At 37.1% G+C, this 27,254-nt stretch overlaps 2 protein-coding genes across 6 annotated transcripts in view; both read right to left on the bottom strand.

Moving 5' to 3' along the window:
- LOC113641776 (protein phosphatase 1 regulatory subunit 12B) overlaps nt 1-22,098 on the bottom strand; it is a 32,448-nt gene extending 10,350 nt beyond the window's left edge. Inside the window, exons 1-7 of one of the 3 annotated variants that reach the window (XM_027144759.2) lie at nt 21,943-22,098; nt 21,710-21,815; nt 18,412-18,425; nt 18,203-18,323; nt 8,869-8,973; nt 7,244-7,294; nt 5,339-5,389 (exon numbers count right to left, since the gene is read on the bottom strand). In XM_027144759.2, the coding sequence (XP_027000560.1) occupies nt 5,339-5,389; nt 7,244-7,294; nt 8,869-8,973; nt 18,203-18,323; nt 18,412-18,425; nt 21,710-21,811 (444 nt within the window). In that variant the 5' untranslated portion in view covers nt 21,812-21,815; nt 21,943-22,098. Of the gene's footprint in view, nt 1-5,338; nt 5,390-7,243; nt 7,295-8,868; nt 8,974-18,202; nt 18,324-18,411; nt 18,426-21,709; nt 21,816-21,922 lie in introns of all 3 variants that reach the window. The other 2 variants (XM_027144757.2, XM_027144760.2) reach the window with 2 other exon arrangements.
- A 3,976-nt stretch (nt 22,099-26,074) lies between these two features.
- spo11 (SPO11 initiator of meiotic double stranded breaks) overlaps nt 26,075-27,254 on the bottom strand; it is a 44,377-nt gene continuing 43,197 nt past the window's right edge. For all 3 annotated transcript variants that reach the window (XM_047807585.1, XM_027144752.2, XM_027144751.2), the window contains one exon: nt 26,075-26,612. In XM_047807585.1, coding sequence (XP_047663541.1) covers nt 26,493-26,612 — 120 coding nt within the window. In that variant the 3' untranslated portion in view covers nt 26,075-26,492. The remainder of the gene's footprint in view (nt 26,613-27,254) is intronic.

Consider the following 27,254-nt stretch of genomic DNA (forward strand, 5'->3'; position numbering starts at 1 on the left):
GCCTTAACCCACAATTGTTCTTTGTATCCAAAATGGCCGTGTGGCAGTAGTACGCAGCGGCCACTCCGGATCCAATACGGTGCTATTTATGTTTTTTAAGGTTTTATTTAAGTTTTTAGCCTGGCTATTGATAGGACATGGACAGCGGTGTTCATACATACAACCACCAGGAATTAATAGAGTACAGAAATCGTGCAACAACCAACCTGCACGATGATGTACTGGATAGGCTTCGTGACCTTGGCTTGCTGCGGAAACCAGGCCTCGAGTCCTCGGTGTCGCCTGATACCGGAGACCAGGAGAGGGGATGCCGAAAGCGATGCGCAAGGAAGCGGAAGCACGGTAAGCGGGCAAGTGTCTGTGCTAGGCTAAAAACAAACCCTAGCCGGCCGGCACTCCCGTCCATTCTACTAGCCAACGTTTGATCCCTGGACAATAAACTGGACTACATCCGACTCAAACGCTCTACACTGCGAGAGATTAGAAACTGCTACATGTTTGTTTTCACAGAGACGTGGCTCAGCGACAGAGTTGTGGACACCACCATTCAGCTGGATGTGCGGTAAGACTCACAGTGGTGGTGTGTGTGTTTATATCAACACGGAATGTTACAAGAACTCTGTGCTTATTTCTACTTACTACTCATCGTCAGTAGAGTTTGTGACTGTTGGATGCATGCCATTTTATTTACCATGGGAATTTAGTACTGTTTACATTGTCGGAGTTTACATTCCTCCTAGCGCTAATGCTAAAGAGGCATCATCGCCATAGATTTCAACCATGCAAATCTCAAGTCAGTGCTCCCTAAATTCCATCAACATGTGGACTTTGCTACGAGAGGTGAAAACACACTGGATCTTGTATCCACAATCATTCCCGGCACGTACCGTGCGGAGCCTTGCCCACACCTCGGCTGCTCAGACCACATCTCTGTTATGCTAATTTCAGCATACAGACCACTCATCAGATGCTCAAAACCGGTTCTGAAGCAGGTGAAAACCTGGCCAGCAGGAGCCACCTCTGCTCTTCGGGACTGCTTTGAGTGTACTGACTGGAACATCTTCAGTGAGGCTGCAATCAACGGCGACTCCGTCAACTTGGAGGAGTACCGGTCAACAGTCACCAGTTACATCGGCAAGTGCATTGATGACATGACTGTCTCCAAGACCTTCACCTCACACTCCAACCAGAAGCCGTGAATAACTGCTATCGTGCGTGCGCTGCTGTGGACTAGAGACCTAGCCTTCAGAACAGGGGACAGGGCAGCCCTAAGAACAGCAAGGACCAAACTGTCCCGAGCCATCAGAGAGGCAAAGCCCAGACATGCACATGCCCAGACAATCCACAGCCACTTCCAGGACAGTGGAGATACCAACAACCTGTCTCTCAATGTTGTAAAACTAAAGAAATGGTTGTTGACTTCAGAAGAGCACAGAGCGACCACTCTCCGCTGAACATCAACGGATCATCGGTAGAGATCGTCAAGACAGGAGAACCTCACCTGGTCACGCAACACCAGCTCCATCACCAAGAAAGCCCAGCAGCGTCTCTACTTCCTACGAAGGCTGAGAAAGGCACATCTCCCTCCCCCCATCCTGACGATGTTTTACAGAGCGAACATTGAGAGCATTCTGAGCAGCTGCATCACTGTCTGGTTTGGGAACATTGAGAAATGTACCATCTTGGATCGCAAGCCATCAGATTCTCAATAACTGACTGAATTGTACTGAGCACAACATACACACGCACACCATCTGTATGGACTGCACAGACCTACACCAAATACACACACTTCTAATATACATACATCAACTTGTTTACATACTGCTTACATTCATCAAACAGTTTACAGTTGAAACCAGATATTTACATACACTTCAGAAAAGGACACAAAAACTTTTATTTATTTACTGTCATACATTAAATCAGAGTAAACATTTTCTGTTTTAAATCAATAAATATTAACAAGGGAGAATTTTTATGTATTTTTATTATCACTTTCATCAAAGTCATACACTAAGTTTATCATAAAAAAAAAAAACTCCAGATGATTCCGTTCTGAGCCTTCTGATAAGTTCATTGATTCCATTTGAGTTAATTGGTGGCGCACCTGTGGATGCATATAAAGGCATACCTTAAACACAGAGCCTCTTTCTTTGACATCATGGGAAAATCAAGAGAAATCCACCAAGACATCAGAAAAAGAATTGTTGACCTCCACAAGTGTGGCTCATCCTTAGGTGCAATTTCCAGTTGCCTGAAGGTCCCACCTTCATCCGTTCAGACAATAATACGCAAGTATAAAAAACATGGGAATGTAACACCATCATACCGCTCAGGAAGGAGACAGATTCTGAGTCCCACAGAGGAACGTTTTTTGGTGCGAAATGTGCAAATCAACCCCAGGACAACAGCAAAAGATCTTGTGAAGATGCTGGCTGAAACTGGTAAGACAGTATTATTATCAACAGTAAAACAAATATTGTACCGCCATGAGCTGAACGATTACGCTGGGAGGAGAAAGCCATTACTTCAAAACCACCATAAAAAAGCCAGACTACAGTTTGAACTGCACATGGGGGAAAAAATCTTAATTTCTGGAGATATGTCTTGTGGTCTGACGAAACAAAAATTTAACTGTTTGGCCATAATGATAAACGGTATATTTGGAGGAAAAAGGGCGAAGCTTTGAAGCCTCAGAACACCATCCAAACTGTCAAGTATGGGGGTGGTAGTATAATGTTGTGGGGCTGCTTTGCTGCAGAAGGGACTGGTGCACATTACAAAGTAGATGGCATCATGAAAAAAGAAAATGATGTGGATATATTAAAGCAACATCTGAAGACATCAGCCAGGAAGATAAAGCTTGGGCACAAATTGGTCTTTCAAATGGACAATGACCCCAAGCATACCTCCAAATTAGTTACAAAGTGGCTTAAGGACAACAAAGTCAAGGTATTGGAATTGAATTTGTGGGCGGCACTGAAAAGGCGAGCGCAAGCAAGAAGGCCTACAAACCTGATCCAGTTACACCAGTTCTGTCAAGAGGAGTGGGCCAAAATTCCAGCAAACTATTGTAGAAAGCTTGGAGACCCAAAACGTTTGGCCCAAGTGAAACAGTTTCGGTGCAATTCCAACAAATAATAAGGAAGTGTATACAGTATACTTCTGACTTTGATGAAAGTAAATAAAAATACATAAAAATTCTCCCTCACTTGATTCTGACATTTAACAAATGCAAAAAATATGTTAATATTTAATGATTTAAAACAGAAAAGGTTTACTCTGATTTAATGTATGACAGTAAAGAAATAAAAGTTTGTGTTTTTTTCTGAAGTGTATGTAAATATCTGGTTTCAACTGTACATGCTGTTTTGCACACTTTTTTTTTTTTTTTTTTTACTTTTTTGCTCTTTGCACACACTAACATTTCGTTCGTTTTTGCACATACTGTGCAATATTTCAGTCATTTTGTCACATACTGTACAATATCTCAGTTGTTTGCTCACAATCCTTTTTACACAATCCTATACATTATCTCAGGGACCCTGCTGCTAAGAAACTGTGTTCATTCTAGTATTACTGCATGCAATATTGTCTGAACATACAGTATTTACACTGGTCGGCACTGTTTCTGTTTTGTCTTTTGTGTATTGTCTTTTTTGTATTGTCTTGTAACTTTTCGTCTGCACTGTCTTTTGTTTTGCACTGTCTACACCAGGTTTCACAGTTGCACTTTATGTGGCTAGGACTACTTACTCAGTCCTTAGCCCTGTCTTTGTTTTATGTAGCACCATGATCCTGGAGAAACGTTGTCTCATTTCACTATGTACTGCAACAGCTATATATGGTTGAAATGACAATAAAAGCTTTTTGACTTGAATTGCTCATTTCTTAAAAATTGGATAAAATATAAGTTGCCCAGGATTAGACAAATGCCATAAATGTAAATGTCTTCAGGAAGCTGTGTCAATTTTGTTATCTGTCTTATCTATTTTGTGGCGTCTCTTCCTGATATGGAAAGCAAATTAATTTAAAATATGTGTTCTTCCCCAGATCTTCCAGAGGTGACACTTTTTGAGTTGTTTGCTTGGTAGTGGAGCAAATTTAATCAGCTATAGAGGGAGCATAGTGAGAGGTATTTCTTTTAAGAAGCTCCACTCTTGCCTAGCTTTATTTTCATGAAATTGAAAGAAGCGGAGCATGAGACAGGGAATCCTCTTTGAAGGTCACAGTTTGGACTCAAATGCTCGCTGCATGTAGAAGTGTGCACATAATTATGTGCATATTACACAAACTGAGAATATTTGTTTTCATTTTAAATGGGTTGATTTAAAAGTATAAATGGCAAGCTTTTTACAGACATATTTCTTGTGTCAGCAACAATGATATGCTACAATGACACACTACATAAAAATTTAAAGAGGTGGAGGCAGCAGAAAGCACATCCTGTTGTGCTTCTAGCTTGAAATGCCCTTCTTGAAAAGCTTCAATGAAACAGAGTACTTCGTTGAAGAATCTTGTTAAAACCTCGGGTCCCACATGTGGAGCTTGTTGTGAAATCAGTATACTTCTCACAAACACCTTCTTCAGAGGCTGAATCTGAGGGCTGCAGGCACTTTTAAGCACTGCAGCCCTTAGTTTCGGCCTCTGAAAAGATTCTAACCCTAAAGTGGCTCTTATGTCAGCCTTGTTCTCTTTCAAAGAGTAGAAAATTTGCAGGCCCTATCAGAATCCTCCTCCTGCCTATAGTTCATGATTGAGAAGTTTGAGTTATACTATATAGGTTCTCACCTTACATGCCTGCTCTCTGTCCCATGAATCTTTGTAACAGGGAAGGCTATGCCTGCTGTGCTCAGGTTAGGCCAACTCTGGCCTGTAGTGTAAGCACTCAACCCTTTGGGGCCACAGTCAAATTTGAGCACCAGATTTTGCACAGAACTGAAGCATTTAGAGGTTCATGAAATGAATATACAGGCAGATAGTCAGATGAAAATACTAACTACTTTATTATTATTATTATTATTATTATTATTATTATTATTATTATTATTATTATTATGATTAACACTACATAATGTTTTTATGGTCCAAGCACCCAGATTTGGTGAGTTATATATAAACAGATGGGTTTCAAGAATGACTTTCAATTTCACTCATTATTTGTATGTTTTAACCAGTGGTATAATTCTTAGATTGTAGGATATAAGGCCTAGATGAACAGATGTGCAGCAGGGTGGCATTGTTGCTGCAAAATTTGAAGAAGAAATACAAAGTGGTATTAGGAAGTATCCTAACTTCCTGTTTGGCAAACATCAAATTGTGGTATACCTCTTACCTTAATATCTTCTTCCATCTCAGTCACCCTCTTCTCAAGCACCTGCTTTCCCTACAAAAGAAAGAAAGAAAGAAAGAAAGAAAGAAATATGTATGTCCATGTGAGGTTCCAAACAAATTCCAAACACCCCAAAGACAGTTACAGTAAATACAGTTGTGCTCAAACGTTTGCATACCTTGGGAGAATTACTTAATTTATTATTTATTTATTTATTTATTAAAAAAACAAAACAAAAAAAAAACATTTCACAAATTTTATTTTTTTTAATATGGCTCAGGTTAATATGTAAGGCATAAGAATGGCACAATCATCAAACAAAACATTACAAAAAAATAAGAAAGTAATCCCTGTTCAAAGGTTGCATACCTTTAGATCTTATCATGTATTTCCTTCTTTAGCATCAGTGATGGCATGCAGTCTTTTTTAATAATTGTGCATGATGTCCTTAATTCTCTCAGGTAGTATAGCTGACTACTCTTCTTGGCAAAATGCCTCCAGTTCCTGTAAATATTTTGGTTGTCTTGCACAGATTGCATATTTCAAATCTCCCCATAGTGGTTCAATGAAATCGACCCTCCAATCTTGCCTTGTGCTTTGAATCATTATCATGTTCGAACATCCAAGAGGTTCCCACGCGCAGTTTTCATGCTGTAGGATGCAAATTGTCTGCCAGAATTTTCTGATAACATGCTACATTCATATTGACATCAATTTTTTACTAACTTCCCTGTGCCACTTGAGCTCCCAGAGCCCAAACACATAAGAGATCCACCACCATGCTAATATTGTGGGGATGGTCAAGTTTTCACCGTATGCCTTGTTGACTGTTTTTCAAACATAGCGTTTATGGTTGTGATTATAACGTTAATTTTGGTCTCATCACTCCAAATGACTCCAGGCTTGTCTAGGTACTGTCTGGCATACTGAAGATGGCCACAGTAAGGGCTTTATCCTTGCAACTCGACCATGCAGGTAATTTGTGTTCAAGTACCTCCTTACTGTGCTTCTTGAGACAAAAACAACATTTTTCCAGAGCAGCCTGTATTTTCTCAAAGTTGTTTATAGGGTTTTCTTCATGTCCCAAACAATTCTACTGACAGTAGTTTTTGGACTTCCTAAGCATGACTTAATATTAACAGAACCACTTATTTTTAAGAAGAAGAAGTTTGAACAGTACTGAATTGCATTTTCAAATGTTGAGATATATTTTTATACCCTTTTCTGCTTCACAAAGTTCACTTACCTTATTATGCAGGTCCATTGGCAGTTATTTTGTCTTCCACATAGTCAGTATCCAGCCAGGTCATTGAAATAGAACTCAGTGCACTACTTACAATAAGTCATAGGTGTGGAAACTTCCCTTTAATAGCCATTTAAACCTGTGTGTTTATAATGTGACCAAACATTCAAAGTTATATAAAATTTTGATCAGGGTTGTTTAGGTGATTTAAATTATCATTAGGTTTTATAAAGGTCAAACAAATAATTGATAATTAATCACTTGTGACCACTATCCTTAAATCAGAAAAAAAGGTCTTTTGCATTATAAGTCATATTTTCCAATTAAATGGTAATATTTATTTCAGGCTATGCAAATGTTTGAGCACAACTGTACCTTTGCTATATTTTTAAATATGACTGTATTTAATATTCAATAAAACCTAACAAGATTTAATTAAATCATTAAACATCCATTCATCATTAAAAAACTATTTAGGATCAATATTTAATACAAAAATTATTACTAAAAATGTTATTGTATTTGGTATTACATAATAAAAAATTTAATATTGTTTGCCTGAACACATTTGAAAAAACAAAACAAAAAACAAAACCCCCCCAAAATATAGAATTTTTTATAATCAAATACAAAATATTCTGACAATTTATATTGATATAAAATACCATTTTTTCTGAATCAAATACAGTGGGCCTCTGAGATGTTCTCTCCTGCTTCTGAAACAGAAGGAAAACATGGAGAATAAATATGAGATAATTACTGTTTCCTTTTGCTTATGTACGTATGTGTCAAAAAACCTGTAAAAATGGATTTAAAGTATGTTAAGTGATGTATGTAAACTCACTTTACATATGTAAAATGTAAAAAGAGCAAACAGAAGAAAAATTTAAATCAAATCAATATTTGGTGTCACCACGCTTCGAACCAACATCAGTTCTTACACTTGCACAAAGTCAGGTCAGGTGTATGATTAACCAATTATAGCAAGCAGGTACTAACGATCATAAATTTCAGTCATTAACTGAAACCAAAACAGCTGTGTAGGAGGTTTAAAACTGGGTAAGGAATGTCCAAATTCTGCTGTTAAAGTGAGGATGTAGAAGACACTTTTTTTGTCACAGATCATACACTACTGCAAGACTAAGCAGAGCAACAAGACACAAGGTAGTGAATCAGCAAGGTTTCTTCCAGACAAAGATTTCAATGCAGATTGGGGATTTAAGATATGCTGTTCAAGCTATTTTGCAGTGTTCGGTCAAGGAAACAATTCAGCAGCATTAAAATCCGTATCATGCTTGCTTCCCTTTGACATCGGAAGATGTCCAGCAGTGGCATCAGCACAGAACTGGTAGAAACCAGCAGGACCCTGGTACACCCACCTACTGCACAGAGAAGTCTGAGCAGAAGTGGTCTTCATGGAAGAATTACATCCAAAATCCATACCTGGAAACAAAGCTAAATGACTCAATTAGGCACAAAAATATAGGAACTGGGTGCTTGCTGCTGGAGGGTTGTACAAAATGTGTCTGCAAGCAACAGTGAAGCATTGTGGAGGTTTCTTGCAAGTTTAGGGTTGAATTGCTACAAATGGATTTGGAAATTTGGTCAGGATTAATAGTGTCCTCAATGCTGATGTCACGGTTAGTCACAGGCAAATGCGGATCCATTTGCAGTTACTCCTTTAATAAGCAAAAAACAGGAAACCAACAACAAACAAGCAGGCAAAAACAGATCAGAACACTGAGCAGGACAGGGAACAGGAACAGAGACATAAACAGACAGCACAGCGCATACTAACAACGACTCACAACCGGGAAGTGAACAAAACAGAGTACATATAGTGAACGAGAACCAATCACAAGACGGAGACAAACAAAGACTAAGACAAAACACCTGGGGAAGAGAATGAGTGCAATTAAATGTCCATGGTAACAAATAGGTGGGCGGGGTCAACAATTAACAGCAGGCAGAAACAAAGGAGAACACAGACAGACTCATTACAGCTGAGTAATACAGTTAATTATCCATCATGCAATACCATCAAGAATGTGTCTAATTGGCCCCAAAATTATTCTGCAGCTGGACATTGACCCCAAGCATACTGCCAATTTCATTAAAAACTATATATATATAAAATAAATATATATAAATATATATAAATATATAGTGTGAAATTAAACAATGCGGAATAGAATATGAAATAGAACATTAAGGCTATCATAAAGCTAGAAGTTCTCAACTTCTGAAGTTTATAGCCAGTTCCTCTGTCTTTGAATTGGTGTTGTCTTACCTCTGTGACTTTCTCTAGTTGCAAGCGGAATTTAGCCAAATCTTGCTTGCTATCTTCTAGAGAAGTCTTGAGCCTCTCATTTTCTCCTTGTGCCTCCTCATACAGCTATCAAAAATAAAAACAAGCATTGAGTCCAGTTATATATCTTCAACAACAAAATGATTTGTTGTATTGTGCATCATCAAAAATAAAGCTGGTAGTGACAGACATTTCTAAGTCTCAAAATTTATTTAAAGCGTAGCGGAGACTCGAGACTGCCTCAGTTGAAGAGACTTCCCTATTGAAGTTGAATTATTACTTACCCTCAAGACCAAGCATCCATGAAACTGAGTGCTTTTCTAGAGTTTACATTTCACAAAACAAAAAACACTGTGTACATATCAATATTAAATACAGAAAGGCTGCTTCTGTAATTGATAGACTTCGTACATGCTAGACATGCTGTGCTTTGATCAACTGCCAACATAAACAATTATGGGATCACAAGCTGCAGTTCCAAATTTAAAATAAATTTAGTAGTCAATTCAATTCAATTTATTTGTATAGCGCTTTTAACAATTTCACATTGTCTCAAAGCAGCTTTACAGAAGTATGGAAACAGAAGAGAGAGAGAGAGAAAAAGAAATACATATATAATAATAAAAAGAAGAAAAAAATTAGGATAAAATCAAAATCTCAATTAATTGAACATTTTAACTCGATTACGAATAATGCACAATTATTTTATTTATTTATTTATTTTGCCCTCATAGTTCACTGACAAGTTTTGTTTTGTAAATATACTCACATATTACAAGTGAGAGATTTTTGAATGAAGGGTGCATTACTTGATTTTAAAATAATTGAAGGAAACAGACACTATCTACTATCTATGATTATTTATTGAACATCAATGTTGAACAACTGAAATTAAAGCACACATTGCCTAAAACGAATAGTAAATAAATAACTTGCACTTTTGGAAACAAAATAAATTATTTTCAATGTTTTTCATATTAAAAGTAGAAAATAAGTAGTATCTCTTCTAAATAAAATAACTCTCATATATCCTGTAAATAATATTTTAAATAGTGCATTTCTTGCATCTTCTGTAAACAAATATTTTAATGTGCAATGTATCAATGTAAACAACAGATTGTTGTAATGAAAATAGAACTCTCTTAAACACTGTTGCAGGAGGTGATCTTATTGATCTTGAATTTACTCTAAGTTCTTACTAAGAAACACGAGCATGTTAACTTTTTCAGGTTTCAGGCAGGACCTGAGACCTGAACTGAAAACCCGCTCTGAAGGGGAGCTAGTAGCTGGTATGCAGAGATACTTTTTTGCCACCTTACTTAGAGTGGGAAAGTGTACATGATGCATCCTCCACCAGTCCAGTGGATTTGCCTCACTATCTAGCATAGGGGAGAACAAATAGCTGTTCATCTCTTCTAGCGATTGCTGAAGTGACAGAGTGGGTGTAGCTGAAGGTGTTGCCTCACTCCCTTTAAAATAGCTTCATAATGACCTCTTTTGCTTTATTGCTACTGTTGATGAAGTTGTTGGTTCTGCAGTCTCTGTAATCTGACTTTCTCTGCAGACTTCAGCTTCTGACATCTCTGACAATGGTGGGGACATTGTCAGCAGAAATGTAGGTAGCTTTAAATCTGGGATCAACAAAACTGGCTGTGTCCAGTAGCTCTTCTGTGATAGGATCTGAGTACTTCTCCTTAAGGTACCTGAGGATGCTGGTTTTGATAGTTTTGGTCAGCTCCACATCATCTTTCTCCTCAGCAAGCACAAGTGAATTGAGGATGTGCAGTACAGGCTTTACAAATGAAATGGTCACATACTCTTCCCCTGATAGGGCATCTGTGAACTCCATCAAAGGGGAAAGAGCCTTGCTGACAGCCTCTAAGACATCCAGATCAGCCCACGATTCAACAAGGTGCCTGGATTTTTTTGTCTTCAGAAAGGACCTGTGTAATAGCTTTCCTTTGTTCGAGGACTCTTGCAATCATCATTTGCATCGATCCCCATCTGGTAACGCATGCTGTTTTTAGCTTGTGTTGTGGCAGGTTCAGTTATTGTTGCACCTTCATTAATGCCTTCTTTTTTTTTCCAGCTATAGGAAAAAGCACTGACTATGTTTTTGCACACCCTCACACCCTCACCCCAATGTCACACATTGATCTTTCAATCCATTTTCTGAAACACACAAAATTAATATTTTTTTATTATTATTGACAATATTTTATTTATACCTGAAGCTTTAAAAGTACCAAAATTAATGAGCCTCTTATATTTCTTAAATAATATCAGATTAACAACACATTTTTACAACACAATGATTTTTACTTTATGATGTAGTGTTCTGTTACATTGTAATGTGAACGTAACATTGTAACTGTAATATCAAGCATATTGTAACATTTATAAAGGTGCTTTATGAAAAATTTAGCGTAGCCAGAATATAGTAAACGCCAGATATGCCCAATTACACAACATCCCAATGCTATTATATTTAATTAAGCTGACGTGTACTTACCAATTGCAAGGTGTAGTCGGTGTCCAAAACACTGCTGCCGTATCCATCTATTAAGCGCAGCAGCTTTGACAACATTAGCACCGTTGTCTGTTGTAATGGCTGAAAGTTTTTCTTCCGCGAGGTCCCATTCAGAAATCATAACTTTCAGACCTTGCGTAATCATATCTGCCGTGTGATCGGCTGGAAAATATGCCGTCTCAAGGCATCTCTGGCGCAGCTTCCAATTGTCGTCAATGTAGTGCAAAGTAAGGCTCAAGAATGGGTCCATCGTCCTACTTGACCAGAGATCAGATGTGGCTGCAAAGTGTTGAACATTTTTCAGTTCAGCAGCTACATTTTTACAACATGTCTTGTACATGTCTGGCAGCGCAGTTTTAGAAAAATGTGATCGCGATGGCACAGTGTATCTTCTGTCGAGAGTTTTAACGAGGTGTTTAAACCCGCTTCGCTCCACTGTAGCCAAGGGAGTCATATCCTTTGTGATGTAATAACAAATAGTGTCAGTTATTTCTTTCCATTTGCTTGAACTCTTCTCATACAGTGTGGCATTTGTGAATGCATTTGTTATCGACATCTGCTTTGCGGAGGCACTTGTTGCTGGGCGCTTGTCAGTCTCTTTTTGTTTTTTTTGAGCCATGCACTATTCATATTCAGTAACGTGATTGCGCTCCAAATGTTGAAAAAAATTGGTGGTGTCGAAACTGAAACTGTTTTTCTACAGTGTCTACATCTGACTTCATTTTGTTCGATGTCATCCTTACTGAAGCCAAAATGTGTCCAAACGACGGAGACTGCATTTTTCTTTGGTACAAGCTGCTCTTGTTGCTCAGTTGTCTGAGTGTTTAAGCTCTCCATGCTCGACATGTCGGCGGAATAACCTAACGTAATGTGGGGTCACGTGACTCCACACGCGGTAGTGTTTTTAATGGGAAATTCATTGAAATAATCGACCTGGAAAAATTTGATCGATTATAGGTTCTGAATGTCGATTTCGATTACTTTTCGATTAATTGCCCACCACTCCACAGTCTGCAAACCTGGGTAACTTGCGAGGGTGGTAAGCCGACAGCATCCAGACATCCCAGTTCACCAAACGCTCTATGCCCATAAACCCTCCAGATCTGCTCCTTTACCTAAGTAAAGCTATTCATAAAAAGCTAGACTAAACAAATGTGTTTTATGTCTGAACTTAAATACTGAGACTGTGTCTGAGTCCCCCCGAACACTAATTGGATTTCTGTTCCATAACTGTGGGGCTCTGTGAGAAAAAGCTTTGCGCCTGCTCTAGCCTTTTGTACTTGAAGTACTACCAAATAGCCTGCACCTTTTGATTGATTTAGGCATGACAGATCATAAAAAAAAAAAGATCTCCCAGGTACTGTGGCACAAGACCATTAAGTGCCATTATATGTTAAATGTTAAGACCATTATATGTTAATAATAGTATTTTATAATCAACACAAAACTTGTCTGGAAGCCAATGAAATGAGGATAAGATACGGGTGATATGTTCATATCGTCTAGTTCTAGTTAGGACTCTAGCTGCTGCGTTCTGGGCTATCTGTAGCTCGCTTATGCTCCTACTGGTACATCCAGACATTAAAGCGTTACAATAATCCAAACTAGAGGTAACAAATGCACAAACTAGTGTTTCTGCATCATGTAATGACATCATATTTCTTATCTTAGCAATATTTCTGAGATGAAAGAAGGCTACCCTTGTGGTATTATTTATGTGAGCTTCAAATGAGAGACCTGTAATAATCACACCAAGGTCTTTTACTGCTGCACATAATGTAATAGAATGACCATCCAGAGTTACTCTGTAAGCAGAGAGCTTACTTCTGGCTGCCTGTGGACCTAGTAAAAGCACTTCTGTCTTGTCAGAGTTATGCAGGAGGAATTTAGTAAGCATCCACTGTCTAATCTCCATCTGACATAGCTGAAACATATAGCTGTGTGTCATCAGCATAAAAGTGAAAGTCAATACCATGTTAACGAATAACTGCACCAAGGGGTAGCATATATAGCGAGAAAAGCAAGGGGCCTAAAACACAACCTTGTGGAACACCAAACATTACCTTAGTTTGTTTATAGTAATCAACATTTAGATCTACGAACTGATATTAATCTGTCAAATAAGACCCGATCCAGGAAAGGGCTCACCCAACTGCTGAGCTACAACATTTTCTTGGATCTTGGAGATAAAGGGGAGGTTTGATATTGGCCTATAGTTGGACAGCTGGGTTGGGTCAAGGTCAGGTTTTTAAATCAAAGTTTTGTTAACTGCTAGCTTAAAAGATTTCAGCGCATAGCCAGTGCTAAGGGAAGAATTTATTATCTTTAGAATAGGTTGGATATCTACTGGTAGTATCTGTTTAAAGAAACACGTGGTTAAAGGATCCAATATGCAGATTGATAATTTTGAAGAAGAAATCAGTTAAAATAAGTCAGTCTCTTAAAGGGGATTAAAACAGTCTAAATACTGATCAAAAACAGAAATATTATCTACGGCATTATCTATCAATTTGTTATATAATATTGGTATAATGGTCTGAATTTTCTGCCTGATGTTATCAATTTTTCCATTGAAATAATTCATGAAGTTGTTACTGCTACAAATAGATGGTCTGCACTTTTTATTCCTAGTTAATTTTGCTACAGTATTAAATAAAAATTTAGGATTATTTTTGTTATCTTCAACAAGGCTGAAGAAATACACCGATCTAGCAGCACTAAGAGATTTTTTTTTAGCTATGAAGGCTTTCCTTCCATGCTAATTCAAATACTGATAATTTAGTTTGATGCCATTTACATTCCAATTTCCTAGCAGATTGTTTTAAATTTTGTGCGTTGTCTTTGTACCAGGGTGTGAGTTTTTTCTCTCTAATTATGTCAAGGATGCAGGGATAAGAACAGACTTAAATGCAGGATAGCGTAAAAATACACAGACTTATTAACTTAAAAACACAAAACAGGGACAAAGAACGACACAAGACGCAACAAAGGACGAGACCAAGGATGACAAATACATCGACATGGCTGAATACACATGACAATTAACATGAGGAACATGTGTGCAGAGGCGGAAGGAAGAGACAAGGGCAGGGCAGACAAGTGAACACAGAACATAAACAAACGCACATGGCCTATATTGCCATTGGTATTATTTGATCATATTTTACCTATGAAACTTTCTTTTATCATAAGATATAGATATAAACATTGTGCAACAAACATGTTTTTCCAGATCAGAATCCACTGAATTCTTTGTTTGGGAGTGTTGTTCTATGTTCATTATTTAATGTAATAATTTATATGCTACATATTATTACATAATTTATTACAACATATTAAGACATCCTATACAATTATGTGCTGTAATTGGTGGCTTTCCTGCAGGACACTATGGATGATGATGTATTATTTCTATTTTTAGGTGATTAAAGCAACATGTTTACAGAAGCATTTGTGGGATGTGTAAGAAAATTGGTAGGTGATACGGTCCACAAAACCATCATCAGAATGTTTCTCAAACAGAAGCCATAGCTGGATACAACAATCCAGAATAATCTGAAATATCCAGTCTATGGGACGGCACGGAAGTCAAAATGACCACTAGGGGATGAGCCAGAAACAAGCTTCATTGCAGCTTTAAAGCATTAAATCCTCTAAACACACGAAAAAACGTATTTTTCTAGTAAAGCTTATACTCTCAAGATTTTTTTAAGCCCACACACAAAGCATAATATGATTCATAGCCGGCATACTATTTGAAACAAAATTTGTAGTAAACTGACCTAGGTGGCGCTACACATTTTCCAAAACAAATATTTCACAAAAATCCCCAAAGGTCAAAGGAACTGGAATCTGTAAGCCTTTTAATCCAAAACGCAAATATTCCGTTTGTGATCCGAAAACTGGAAACAGTAGTGCGCCACCATCTTGTTTTCCGGCTCTAACTTCTCATTGGGGGTGTCGCTACTCGATCTGTACCAGCAACACGATCGGTTCCGCGCATGTGCGAAATGACGTCACTTCCTGTCATCGCCGATGACAGTTTCGGATATTAACGCTATCCTTACCGTTGTCATAGCACTTTATTTGCAAGTCATTATTTGCAACTCTTATTTGTCTGCCTTTCAATAGTTTACATTTACAAAAACAGGACAAAACTGATTTATTCAACTGATTTATTCATAAATTAATTTGTTCCCTCCCAAACTCACTCGCGGAAAATAAAAAAAAAACTGCCCTCAAAAGGGTCATGTGTGATGAATTCTCTGAGGCAAAGGATGACTTTATGTTTATTTTTCAATGTCAAGAGGACATGGAAACATTTTTGTCCTACAGCATTGATAAAAAAAGGCTTAAAGGTCAATGCCATGTTCAGTGAGTGAGTGAGTGTGAGGGAGGGAGGGAGGGAGGGAGGGAGGGAACAAATTAATTTATGCTTAAATTATGACATATGTTACACACAAGTTTGATTTTACTACATTTTCTCATACGTTTTATTTTGTGTCACATATTAACCTTAAAAAATGTATACATTATTTTAGTGATTGCTTAGGACAACAATACCATAAAAACAAGTTAGAGTAAGCAAACTTGCACACAAAACAGACATTAAACGAGCAATACAAATAAAGTGCTATGACAACGGTAAGGATAGCGTTAATATCCGAAACTGCGGTCGGCGATGACAGGAAGTGACGTCATTTCGCACATGCGCGGAACCGATCGTGTTGCTGTACGGATCGAGTAGCGACAGGGGGTTTCAAAAATTTACAAAAGCATATAGCCCAGGGCCTAACGAATCAAACAAGCCCTCACTTGAGCCAATCGGCGCTTGTATTGGAGAGATAGACGGCTGAGAAGCCAATGATGTCATGACATAATTTTTGGGAACCCTCCTTTGACTGACAATTGCTCCTTCCAATAGCAATGAAATGGTCCTCTACAGCTCTTTAGCCAATAAGGAGACGATTCCAACGGTATGCAACATGCCATGTCTCCGAAGCCTCAGTCTGCGCAAAAAAGTTGCGCAAAGGATTTATTGCGCAATCCTCGACTTTTTCACACTCTCACAGCTCAGGGTGTCAGGTTACAGGCCTTTTTTCACAGCAGACTTGTAGATAGAGAGGCTCTGTTTGTTTTAGGCATTTTAAACTGAACATGCAGTCTTTTAATTAAAAGTTATACAGTAAACAAGAACACATGACCGGACGGACATGAAAGTAGAAAAATATTTTTATTGAAGCCATTTTTGGGTCTTTTGACTTGATGTTTTTTGGTGAAAGCCAAGACATGTGGCTATGACCCTCAGTTGTTATTTGGTTCCTAACATTTTCCAGAGAAATACGATTAATCAGTTTATCAGGTAAACAACTCAGGCGGAAATCAAAACCTTCCATTCTAGCCTCTGTAACTTTGTGCCGGTAAGGCCTAGAATCAATCTGACACATGTATCTGAAACTAGAGAATCTCTTCTTTCCAAGACCAGGTGTTAAAGTATGTGGGAGCTGTACCACTTTTTGTTGGGTAGGTCATGTAGGCAAAAAACCTGCAAAAAAAAGTTCCTGAACAGGTTTGCCTAAAATCACCATATCACCAAGAATAAGACAAGTACTAGTCTGCATCTTATGACATGTGCAGAGCAGTGAATGTGACAAAGTTACACTGCAGAAGAAAACTTAAGTAACAGGTACACTATGAGGTTGTGGAAGGGACTGAGAATAATTACAGAACAGTACTCCAAAACAGTAAATGCTGAACTCTTCTGTGGCAGATAAACTAAACACAAAAGTGATAAAATGACGTGACGTGAAGTGACGTGACGTGACATACGGCTAAGTATGGTGACCCATACTCAGAATTCGTTTTCTGCATTTAACCCATCCAAAGTGCACACACAGCAGTGAACACACACACACCGTGAACATATACCCGGAACAGTGGGCAGCCATTTATGCTGCGGCGCCCGGGGAGCAGTTGGGGGGTTCGGTGCCTTGCTCAAGGGCACCTCAGTCGTGGTCGGCCCGAGACTCGAACCCACAACCTTCGGATTACGAGTCAGACTCTCAGATACTTTCAAATACTCAAATACTCTCAAATACTGTCCAGATAGCAATAATGTTATGAAACAGCAGTGACTTTTAGAATCCAGTCTACACAAACAGGTACATTCAAAAGATCCTGATGAACAGCAGGTGGTGCAAGAATAATACTAGAACAAACAGTCTCTTCCATGTAACCCAGTCATACTTCAGCCATCTTAATAATGTAAGAAATTGACAGTACAAAAGGATAGTCACAGTTTCAACAGTGACTATAAAACGCTATTCTCCATAGCAGTGAATACAGATATTTCTCTGGAAGACAAACTAAAGACTTTTTACATTTGCATCAGCACTAATGGCAATAGCAGTGCTAACAATGCTAACTTTGCTATAAGCAGCAAGCATGCAGAGAGTGTTAGAGTGGGAAATGTGTTCATCTTCTTTTTTTTACAACACAAGGTTTTCAGAAAATTTAACACCCGGAAGGCAGCAGGACCAATTGGCATTTCATGTTTAATTTGAATTTCATATCAAACTTTGTGGCAACAGTTTGGGAAAGGCCATTTTTTTGGCTACGTAGTGTATTTATTTATTGTCATCTCAAAGTTGTAACACTACTAACTGTGGAAATTTTGCTATACATAAACAGTATAAATTATAGGTCTGAGCTTGTTAAGAGAGTTCTTATAATCTTCCACAAGCTGTTCATTAAACACACAAGCTGTTCATTACTGTACTGAGTGACCTTCTTGTAGTCCTTGCTGGCAAAGTCAGTAGTCTTGTTTAGAAAATCCAGTTCCCGACGTGTGTAGAAGCTGGTATTACCAAGTGTTTCTGAAGCACTTTCCACTTCGCTGGTGTCACCCCTATAATAGAACGAGGGCAAATGGTATATTGTGGGTTTTTCTTTTCAAACTATGTAAAATAGTTGCAAGTATATTCTTCAGTACATACCTAGATCTGCCATGCTGCAATAAAATTAGGTAGATGTGTTAAAGGTTACAGTAATTTCAACATGGATGTAACATTAACATAAATAAAGAAATAAATAAATCATAATTGAACATGTTATCACTTAATAATAAACTTTTAAATAAAAATCAAATATATATAACCAATAGAATATAGTTAAAAAAAATTTTACATTTACTCAATGCAAACTTTTCATTTCTAATATATAGATGTAATTAATTGTTCTTACAGAAGAGCTGAAGGTTTTATTTGAGATGTCACTATTTTTAATTCAGTTCCATTTATTTCTATAGAGCCTTTAACAATTTACATTGTCACAAAGTATAGAAAAAGAAACGATTGAAAAATGTAAAAGTAAATTGCTATTTATCGCTAACATTTATCCCTTATGAGCAAGGAAGAGGTGTGCGATGGTGGCAAGGAAAATCTCACTCAGATGATATGAGAAAGAAACCTTGGGTTCAGAAGGGAACCCATCCTCATTTGGGTGACAGTGGACAGTGAATAATGTACAGTAAATGTAAATGATGTCCTATGATGGTTTATAGTCTATTAGAATTGTGCCTTAGGAGCTCCTGAGAAACTAATAATCTAATTCTTTCCAGCTGAAGTCTTAAAAGCTTTACTGATAAAGACCCAAGCACAACGCTGACTGATGTGATGACAGTTCAATAACGCTTCGAAAATCTCCAAGAGATTCTATTTACAACAATGACATAGGATTAAGGTCTGTCCATGCAGATTTATCCCAGCAGAGTGCACCACCAAGTGACAAGATTCCAACCAGGGACAGGGAGTGAGGCTGGATCAGGTACATTCGGAAAGAAGAGGCTCTTTACTCAGAACACAGTGAGCTCAGGAGTGGCATGTATAGCTCATGTCTGAGTTTCACTGGAGTAGTCATGGTGGATCATAAAAAGCCAGAAGATCAGGTACTGTTTCATTCAGTGCTTATAAGTCAGTAATAGTATTTAATAATCAATGCAACAATGCTGAGACCCAGGCATTGTTCCAGTTCCATGCCATGCCCATGTATAATGCCCTGTTATATCCCCAAACACTGTTCCAGTCCCAGGCTGTTCCTTTTAGTGAAAAAAAAAATGGAAATATAAAAATAAATAATAGATTCTTTTGCAATTTCATCAGAAAAATAGATGAGATCACTGACTAATTTATAGCACACGCAATTTTTAAGAATCCCGTTCTGGAGAGGCTGACAATTATTGCCTACACAGACTATTCCCAATAACCATGGTGCTCCCATGTTTACAATAACCAGACCTTTATTTGTACTCAGTTCTTTGTTCATGTGTTTGGTTCTCTCTTTAATAAGCCTGGAAGTATCAGTTCCTCTTCACAAGATACATGTCCAGTTTCTTCCAATTATAGTGACATTACTATGCCCGTCTGCTGTGCTTTCCACTTTTGGATATTGGAATGTTTTCTCATTCTTGGATCTCGTTTAATGTTTTGCCCCAATTGAACTTTGTTGGATTTTGACCCCTGCATTTGGATTATGGTTTGGACTCTTACTGTGTTTGTCTAGATGTTACATTAACTGTAAAATGATTTTGTTTTTTGACTGTTCTTATTTTTGTGGTGTTTTTTTTTGGTTTTGTGTGTCCCTGCCTTTTTTGTATTTGCATACATATTCGGACTGTTAAATTTTTTGTGAACATGGCCATTTATATAGTTATTCTAATCATCTTGCAGCAAAAAAAAAAAAAAAAAAATCATGCAGATACAGGAGAAAAATGTGATCCCTGAATCGGTAAATATCATATATCATATCATATCATATCATATCATATCATATCATATCATATCATATCATATCATATATTGTTTGCTCCGTGAATTTGTTTTGGATTCTTCTGCCTGTTCTCTCACCACGTCTTTGCCTGTTGATTTTGTATTGTTTCCTTTGTTTATTAAACCCTGCATGTCGATTTCATTCCACCTACCTCTGACCCATCATTACACCAATACATAGTGGAAAACAGAAATGACAATTCAGGATACCTATAGTATCCATAACAATACAGTTGCAGATTTCTGAGTACCATCTCAAGTGCATCAATTTGGGGAAAAAAAATCACTGAAAAAATGTCAACTGCTGCTAGGTTTGGAACTTGAAACACCTCGAAAAGAGGAAAATGGCTAGATTAGTTTGAACTGCCAGGAAGTATATAATGACTCATATAATCACTACACAAAACAGTGAGCTCAGGGAATGAAGCACTGTACTACCTGGTTAATTAACTGAAGAAGAGCAGAATAAAACTGTTACAGTAATGCACACACATCAAACTCAAATATACATTTTGTAGATCAAATTCACAAAAAACCCATATAAAAATACTATTAATCACTAGACCTGACTACATTTAATATCCTTTTCCTGTTCTGTTCATGTATTTCCTACATCCAGAATTTGCACATTATCCTGCAGGATCTGCTATTCACACAGGATCTCACAGAAAGATTCGCATGACCTTAAACCAAAAATGGTGCAGTAGTATGCACTGCAACAACACCATTAGGCTGGTTGGTCTGGTCTCTCCTTCCTGAGAAGAGGAAAGGACTACTGCACTAAGTTTCATGTCCATAAAACATATGGATTGGTCTGAATGTCCATCAATTTTTTTCAATTTACAACTTTTTGAAAGCACATGAGCATTCAAAAAGATTGAGATCCAGTACTTACTGGATTGATTTAATTATCAAAACTGTAGGAGTGGCTACACACAGTATATCAGGTAGTATAATAATAAAATCAGAGAACAGTCTATATTGCAAGACATAATAAATAATGTAGCAATTACACTAAACTGCGGAAAAAGTTAACAAATTATAAAATGGATAATTGCACATTGTGAACTAACTTAATTTTCAAAAATATAATAACAAAGTTTAAAAATATAATTTCATTTAACAAAAATAACAATATTTTATAACAATAAAATACCCCACAACATTGAATCAGCAGTTTATTCTATTATTTAATAAATATTATCAAATAATTTTATTAATAGTCTATTTAAACATGTTTACTTTATGTTCATTTTTTTAACTTAAAAAGTTAAATTACATCTGTACAAAACCAGTCGCAAGAGAAGTTGCAAATTTTGATGAATATGTGGTGACTACATGAATATAGTCATACAGTATAATGATTACATATAATATATTATAAATAATATTTATATTAATACCTAACTCATTATTTATACATTTCTGGTGAAAGCTAAAAAATTAAACATGCACAACTGGTTCTTACTCTAAAGCTTTTGTTGCCAGAGAATGGAGCGATGGTTGGTGACTCCAAAATAGATTTTCTGGTATGAGAAGATGGGTCTTTGTTGCGCACGTAGGATGACATCTCTCTAAAACCAGGAAAAGGAAAATCAGTTACTCACAGAGAAAACTGTTGCTAAAATCCTCATGAGAGAAAAAAAGAGGGGTTATTTAACAGAAATCTGGATAGTCGTACAGTAGAATTGTTGCCTCTACCTTGCCTGTGTCTGAACTGTCCAACATTCAGTTATCCTTCCTTGTCACTGAGCAATGGGCATTATCTTCACTCCCATTTTTCAGTTTACTGCTCTCTCTCTCTCTCTCTCTCTCTCTCTCTCTCTCTCTCTCTCACACACACACACACACACACACACACACACACACACACACACACACACACACACACACACACACACACACACACACACACACACACACACACACATCTCTAAAAAAGGACAGGAATCTATCTGTTAGCTTCTTAAATAAGAAGGCTCTCTCCTTGACATTGGCAGCTTACAGTAAAATGAAGATCAAAAACTAAACAAACTACCACACTGTCCTCTTTTGGTATCTCTGTACACATTACGCAGTCAGCTCTCTTCCCCTTCTGGAATTCTGCCAGTCTGCTTTATTTTTATGCAGACATTTTAGGCTAGGAATTTGCTGCAACGTTATACAGAGTAGAAAAACAGAACAGAAGACTGTAGATAAAGAAAACTAATATTTTATGAGCACACCCAATTTAAAATAAAGGAAGCTATTTTACAATATTCTGTGTAGACTAAACTATCATACAACTGTAATGTATTAATAAAGTAATTTACAGTTACATATACAGTATATCCAGAGAGAGACCTAACACTCATGCAGCTTATATGTAGGCATTCTTGAGCAAGGATAGACGAAAATGGGAGAAAGTTAGGTTCGAAGAAAAAGAAAGAAAATAAAGACAAAAGAGCAGTCAAGTTGACATTCTAATGTGGGAGCAAAGCAAACCCCACCTGCTTATCTATGCCCAATAAGAATTCAACAAAACAAGAACTCAAAACTTAGCAGTAAACACACTTTTTTGAAAGTCACTAAGTAAAATTAAAGTCACAAAGCAAAATTATGACTAATCTGCCACACACTAATCTATTTTTACTTGTCCAGACCCTTGTTGCTCCCCCTAGATTAGTATTCTGTTGTGTAAACAACAGGTGGGGCACATATTAGTCTGCTAGATGGCTCCAATGCAATGCCAGAGGACAATACTCTTCAAATTATTGCTTACACTTTCATGGGTAGGCCAAAGTCTGCTTCACACCTTTCGGTTATTGGGACTTTCACTTAGAACAACCTTTTGTTTAAAAACAAATCAAACATCATCAAAAATTCATCGTTTAGTTTGTGGACAGTTCTAATACTACAATCTAAAACAAACTCCAATGTTACAGTTTACAAGATACCCAAAAATGGCCTCCCTATGATCGTTTCAGTTCAGGTTGTCCAAATAGCATGTTTAACAATGAACATTGTCTTGAAGCTGTTTTACAGGGGGAAAAAAATAGAGAATTAAAATAACCTTTAAAATGAAATTAATATTTATCCATAATGACCAAGGCTGAGGCAATGGTGGCAAGAAAAAGCTCCCGTAGATGATATGAGGAAGAAACCTTGAGAGAACCAGGCTAAATAATAATAATAATGTCCTTTGTCCAGCTGTATATAATTAAGTGGAGTTCCAAGAGCTCCTAAGCAACTTATATGTATTTGTATGTCTGAGTTCATAATAAATTCAAAACTAATTTCTTCCCACAAAGGCCTTCAAATGTTTAATGCTGGAAACCCAAGCACAGAATTAACCACAGCAATGACACTTCAACCAGAGGTAGAGCATCAGGATGGATCAGGCAGGTCTAGAGAGATGAAACTGTTACACTGGGAGTTGCATGTGTAACTCGACAGAGAGAGAGATAGAAAATATTAGGTACAGTATGCTTGTGATAACATAATGAAGTGCAGGCAGAGTCTCAAACCTGAGTGAAAATGCAAATGAATTGTCAGGCTGCCACAAGATGTCACACAGACACAAATGCAGAAAGAGGAAGCAGGTGGAGGTTAACAATATTTTACTGAATTTGAAAGTCTTAAACAGTGACAGTGTTACTGTATAAATGCAACATCAACAGATGTAACCAATCCCCTCTAGAGAGAGGGATATAAAGACCCCCTGGAGACCTGGAAGTGGAAGTGGAGAATGGAGCATGGTTGGGCTGTTTGGGTAGTGGCAATCACCTAACTGATTTCTGGTTGATCTCTGTGCACAGCTATTTTTTTTGCCTGTGACCTTTTTTTGTTTCTTTTTCCTTCCAAGGACAACTACAGTACCTGCAGCAGAGGCTACACTGGACTGGAGAGTCTGCAGACAGGGAAGTATGTCACGTGACATACATAATAGACACACATAGAGGTTTAGGACTGTTTACTTCATTAATTAAGGAGAATGTGGCATGTGGCAAAATGTATTTTTGTTTTGGTAGTTAGCATAGTGTGACATTTCACTTTTGTTTTCATCCCTTTCTTTTTTTCACAGTCAGATTAGAATAAAAGGGTGGATGTAATTAGCAGGGTGTGTTCCTGGCTGGTTTTTGCTTTTTGTATATACTATATTATAAATAAATATACAAGTATATACTATATTGTAAATAAATCACAAGGTTTGGAAACTGAGTCTTAGTTGTCACTCGAATCAGAATGCCAACAGTGCTTGTCAGAATCAATCTCAGGGAAACCTAAAATATGTTTTTGCTTATATCCCTCTTACTCCTTTAGGACAACTTTTAGGGATGTAACAGTCATATAAGTCCAATGACTGAGAAAAAGGCAACACTGGTACTAATTCAAAGGTCACTTAAGTAGTTAAACAAAACACAAAACTCCCTCCACCAATAATAATGCCACCTGGTGTTCTAGAGGGTACCTCTGGGTTATGCCAAGACAGCAATGAAAAAGCAAACAATTTGATCTATAATGGCGTAGATAGTATTTCTGTTGTTGATCAGTACTTATACTGTTTTACTCCACTTCAAGAAACTGGCTTAATTTCACTGATTTCTTCTTCAAAATGACCAACCTGCATACTGGATCCCTCACCCACTTGTTTCTTTAAACAGATACTTCCAGTAGTTCCCCAACCCATTCTAAAAATAATCAATTCTTCTCTTAGCACTGGCAATGTGCCAAAATCTTTTAAGATAGCGGTTATCAAGCCTGTCATTAAAAAAAACCTTACTATATAAAAATACCAATATAAAACCTCCCCTTTATCTCCAAGATCCTAGAAAAGGTTGTAGCACAGCAGTTATGCTCATACCTACATAGGAATAATATTCAGCAAATGTATCAGCCAGGATTTAGGCCTCATCATAGCACAGAGACAGCACTGGGTAAACTGGCCTCTGATCAGGGCTGTGTCTCCTGGCTGGTGTTGCTTGATCTTAGTGTTGCTTTTGACACAAATGGCCATACTATTTTACTTGATAGGCTAAAAAAATAATTATGTTAACGGATACCATTATTTGTAGACATGGTATTAGCTTCCATTGTTACACTGATAACACACAGTTTCAGTAAAGTCCGATGAGAGGCACCAGCATAAGATGACTGAAGAATGTTTAAAGGACAGTGGATGCTTACTAAGTTCCTCCTGCTCATTTCTGACAGAATATCCTAGGACCACATACATCCAAAAGAAAGCTGTGAGGAATTAAAAGCTTCAGACAAGGAATCTATTTGCGGATGTTTAATAACAAATCAAAATTAAACAAATTCAAAACAGCAAGCATTAGAACAGAGGCTGGAAATATTACTTCATGATTTCCTACCTGTAGGTTGGAATATTGTAATGCCTTACTGTCTGGATGTTCCAGTAGGGTCATTATCAAGCTAGTCAAGAATTAGTTAGTCATTGCGTCATTGCAAATAAGGAATTTATAATAAATCCATAATAAACTTATGACTTACAACTACCTTATGAATATCTACAATTGTTTAAAGGACTTAATTTAATCAAATTCTCTGGTGTCACCCAGATTGCATTTGATTATATTATTAATTACTATCCTGTGCCACTCAGATGTGGATGGGTTCCATATTGAGTTTGCTTTAAATTGTTTAATACAGCAGAAATGTATATATTATTCCACAGCAGTGTTGATCAATAAAGGACCAGCTTACATTCCAACCAAACAGGATCCAAACCTGTTTTTGATTTTTATTCTTTGATCAACTAATGTATAAGAGATAAAGACAATGCCACTTGTTAGGGATTGGTCAGAGATGTACAGTACACAGGAGACAGGAATTATGTTCTGATTCTGGACATTTATTCATGTGATTGACATTTATGAACCAGTTCACTCTCAACATGGAAAGTCCAACTTATGTACAGAGCAACAGAAAGGGGGAGAGATTAACAGGCCTAGTCAGACATTATGTCACCTCTCTGAATGCAAGAGCATGATTTGGTAAGAATTTATATGCATCTCTAGATGCATATAAATTCTTACCAAATCATGCTCTTGCATTCAGGGTACAGTTAGTCACAAAGAGCATACCAAACAATACAGATTAAATCAGAATCATGGCAAATTGCAACACATGTCCAAGCACTATTCTTATTTTTAGTAATCTAGGAGGAAACAACAAAAATTATGAATTAAGAAAGATAATTATCACAGGACTGTATTCTACAGTGTAGTTAAATGTGCAGCTGTGTGGACTCATATCCAGCCCCCATAAGACAATTTATTGTGTAGGTACACCTTAGTGAGGAAATGAGGAGCAATAGAGACAAGGGACTGGATCTCAGCTTTTTGCTTCCATCGCAGCATAAGCTCCATCTACCAGACACAGAAGAATATGAAGAATGAAGAATACATCACTAATTACTAAGTTTGCACTGCTAATTACTATGCTTCTATTTATATATTTAACTACAAATGTGGTACACTTTATGTGTTAATAGTTTCGCATCATAATCTGGACAATTAATAAATTTTGTTATACCTGTCAGTCATTGTTATTGCCTTCCAGAATGGTTGGCACCTTTCATAAAATTATTAAAAATGGTTGTATATAATAACCACTACATAAATTTAAAATACACATTTAAGATTATATAATTATTAATATCAATTCATTTTAAATTGAATGTAGAACAAATTTGTAAATAACTAAAATGTGCCACAAGTACAGACAACCGTAAAAAAAGTTTAATAAATGGAAGAAATTTTCCAATCTGATTTTATTTTTTTCTTTGCTCTCAGTACCCAGTAGCTCTGTTATTGTCTTTAACAATTTCCTATTTCCTTAGGGTATAAATTGCACATATACTTTTGTCATCCACTGCCATGGGGGGAAAAAAACAAGAAATCTTCAACAATGAAGAAACAGGTGCTTGTTGAGTTTTATAAAAATCATCTTAAGCAATTGGGTAACTACATTAAGATGTTCATATATGTTCATATCATATAAAAAGTACT

Source organism: Tachysurus fulvidraco, chromosome 23, assembly GCF_022655615.1.
Source record: "Tachysurus fulvidraco isolate hzauxx_2018 chromosome 23, HZAU_PFXX_2.0, whole genome shotgun sequence".
Taxonomy (NCBI): domain Eukaryota; kingdom Metazoa; phylum Chordata; class Actinopteri; order Siluriformes; family Bagridae; genus Tachysurus; species Tachysurus fulvidraco.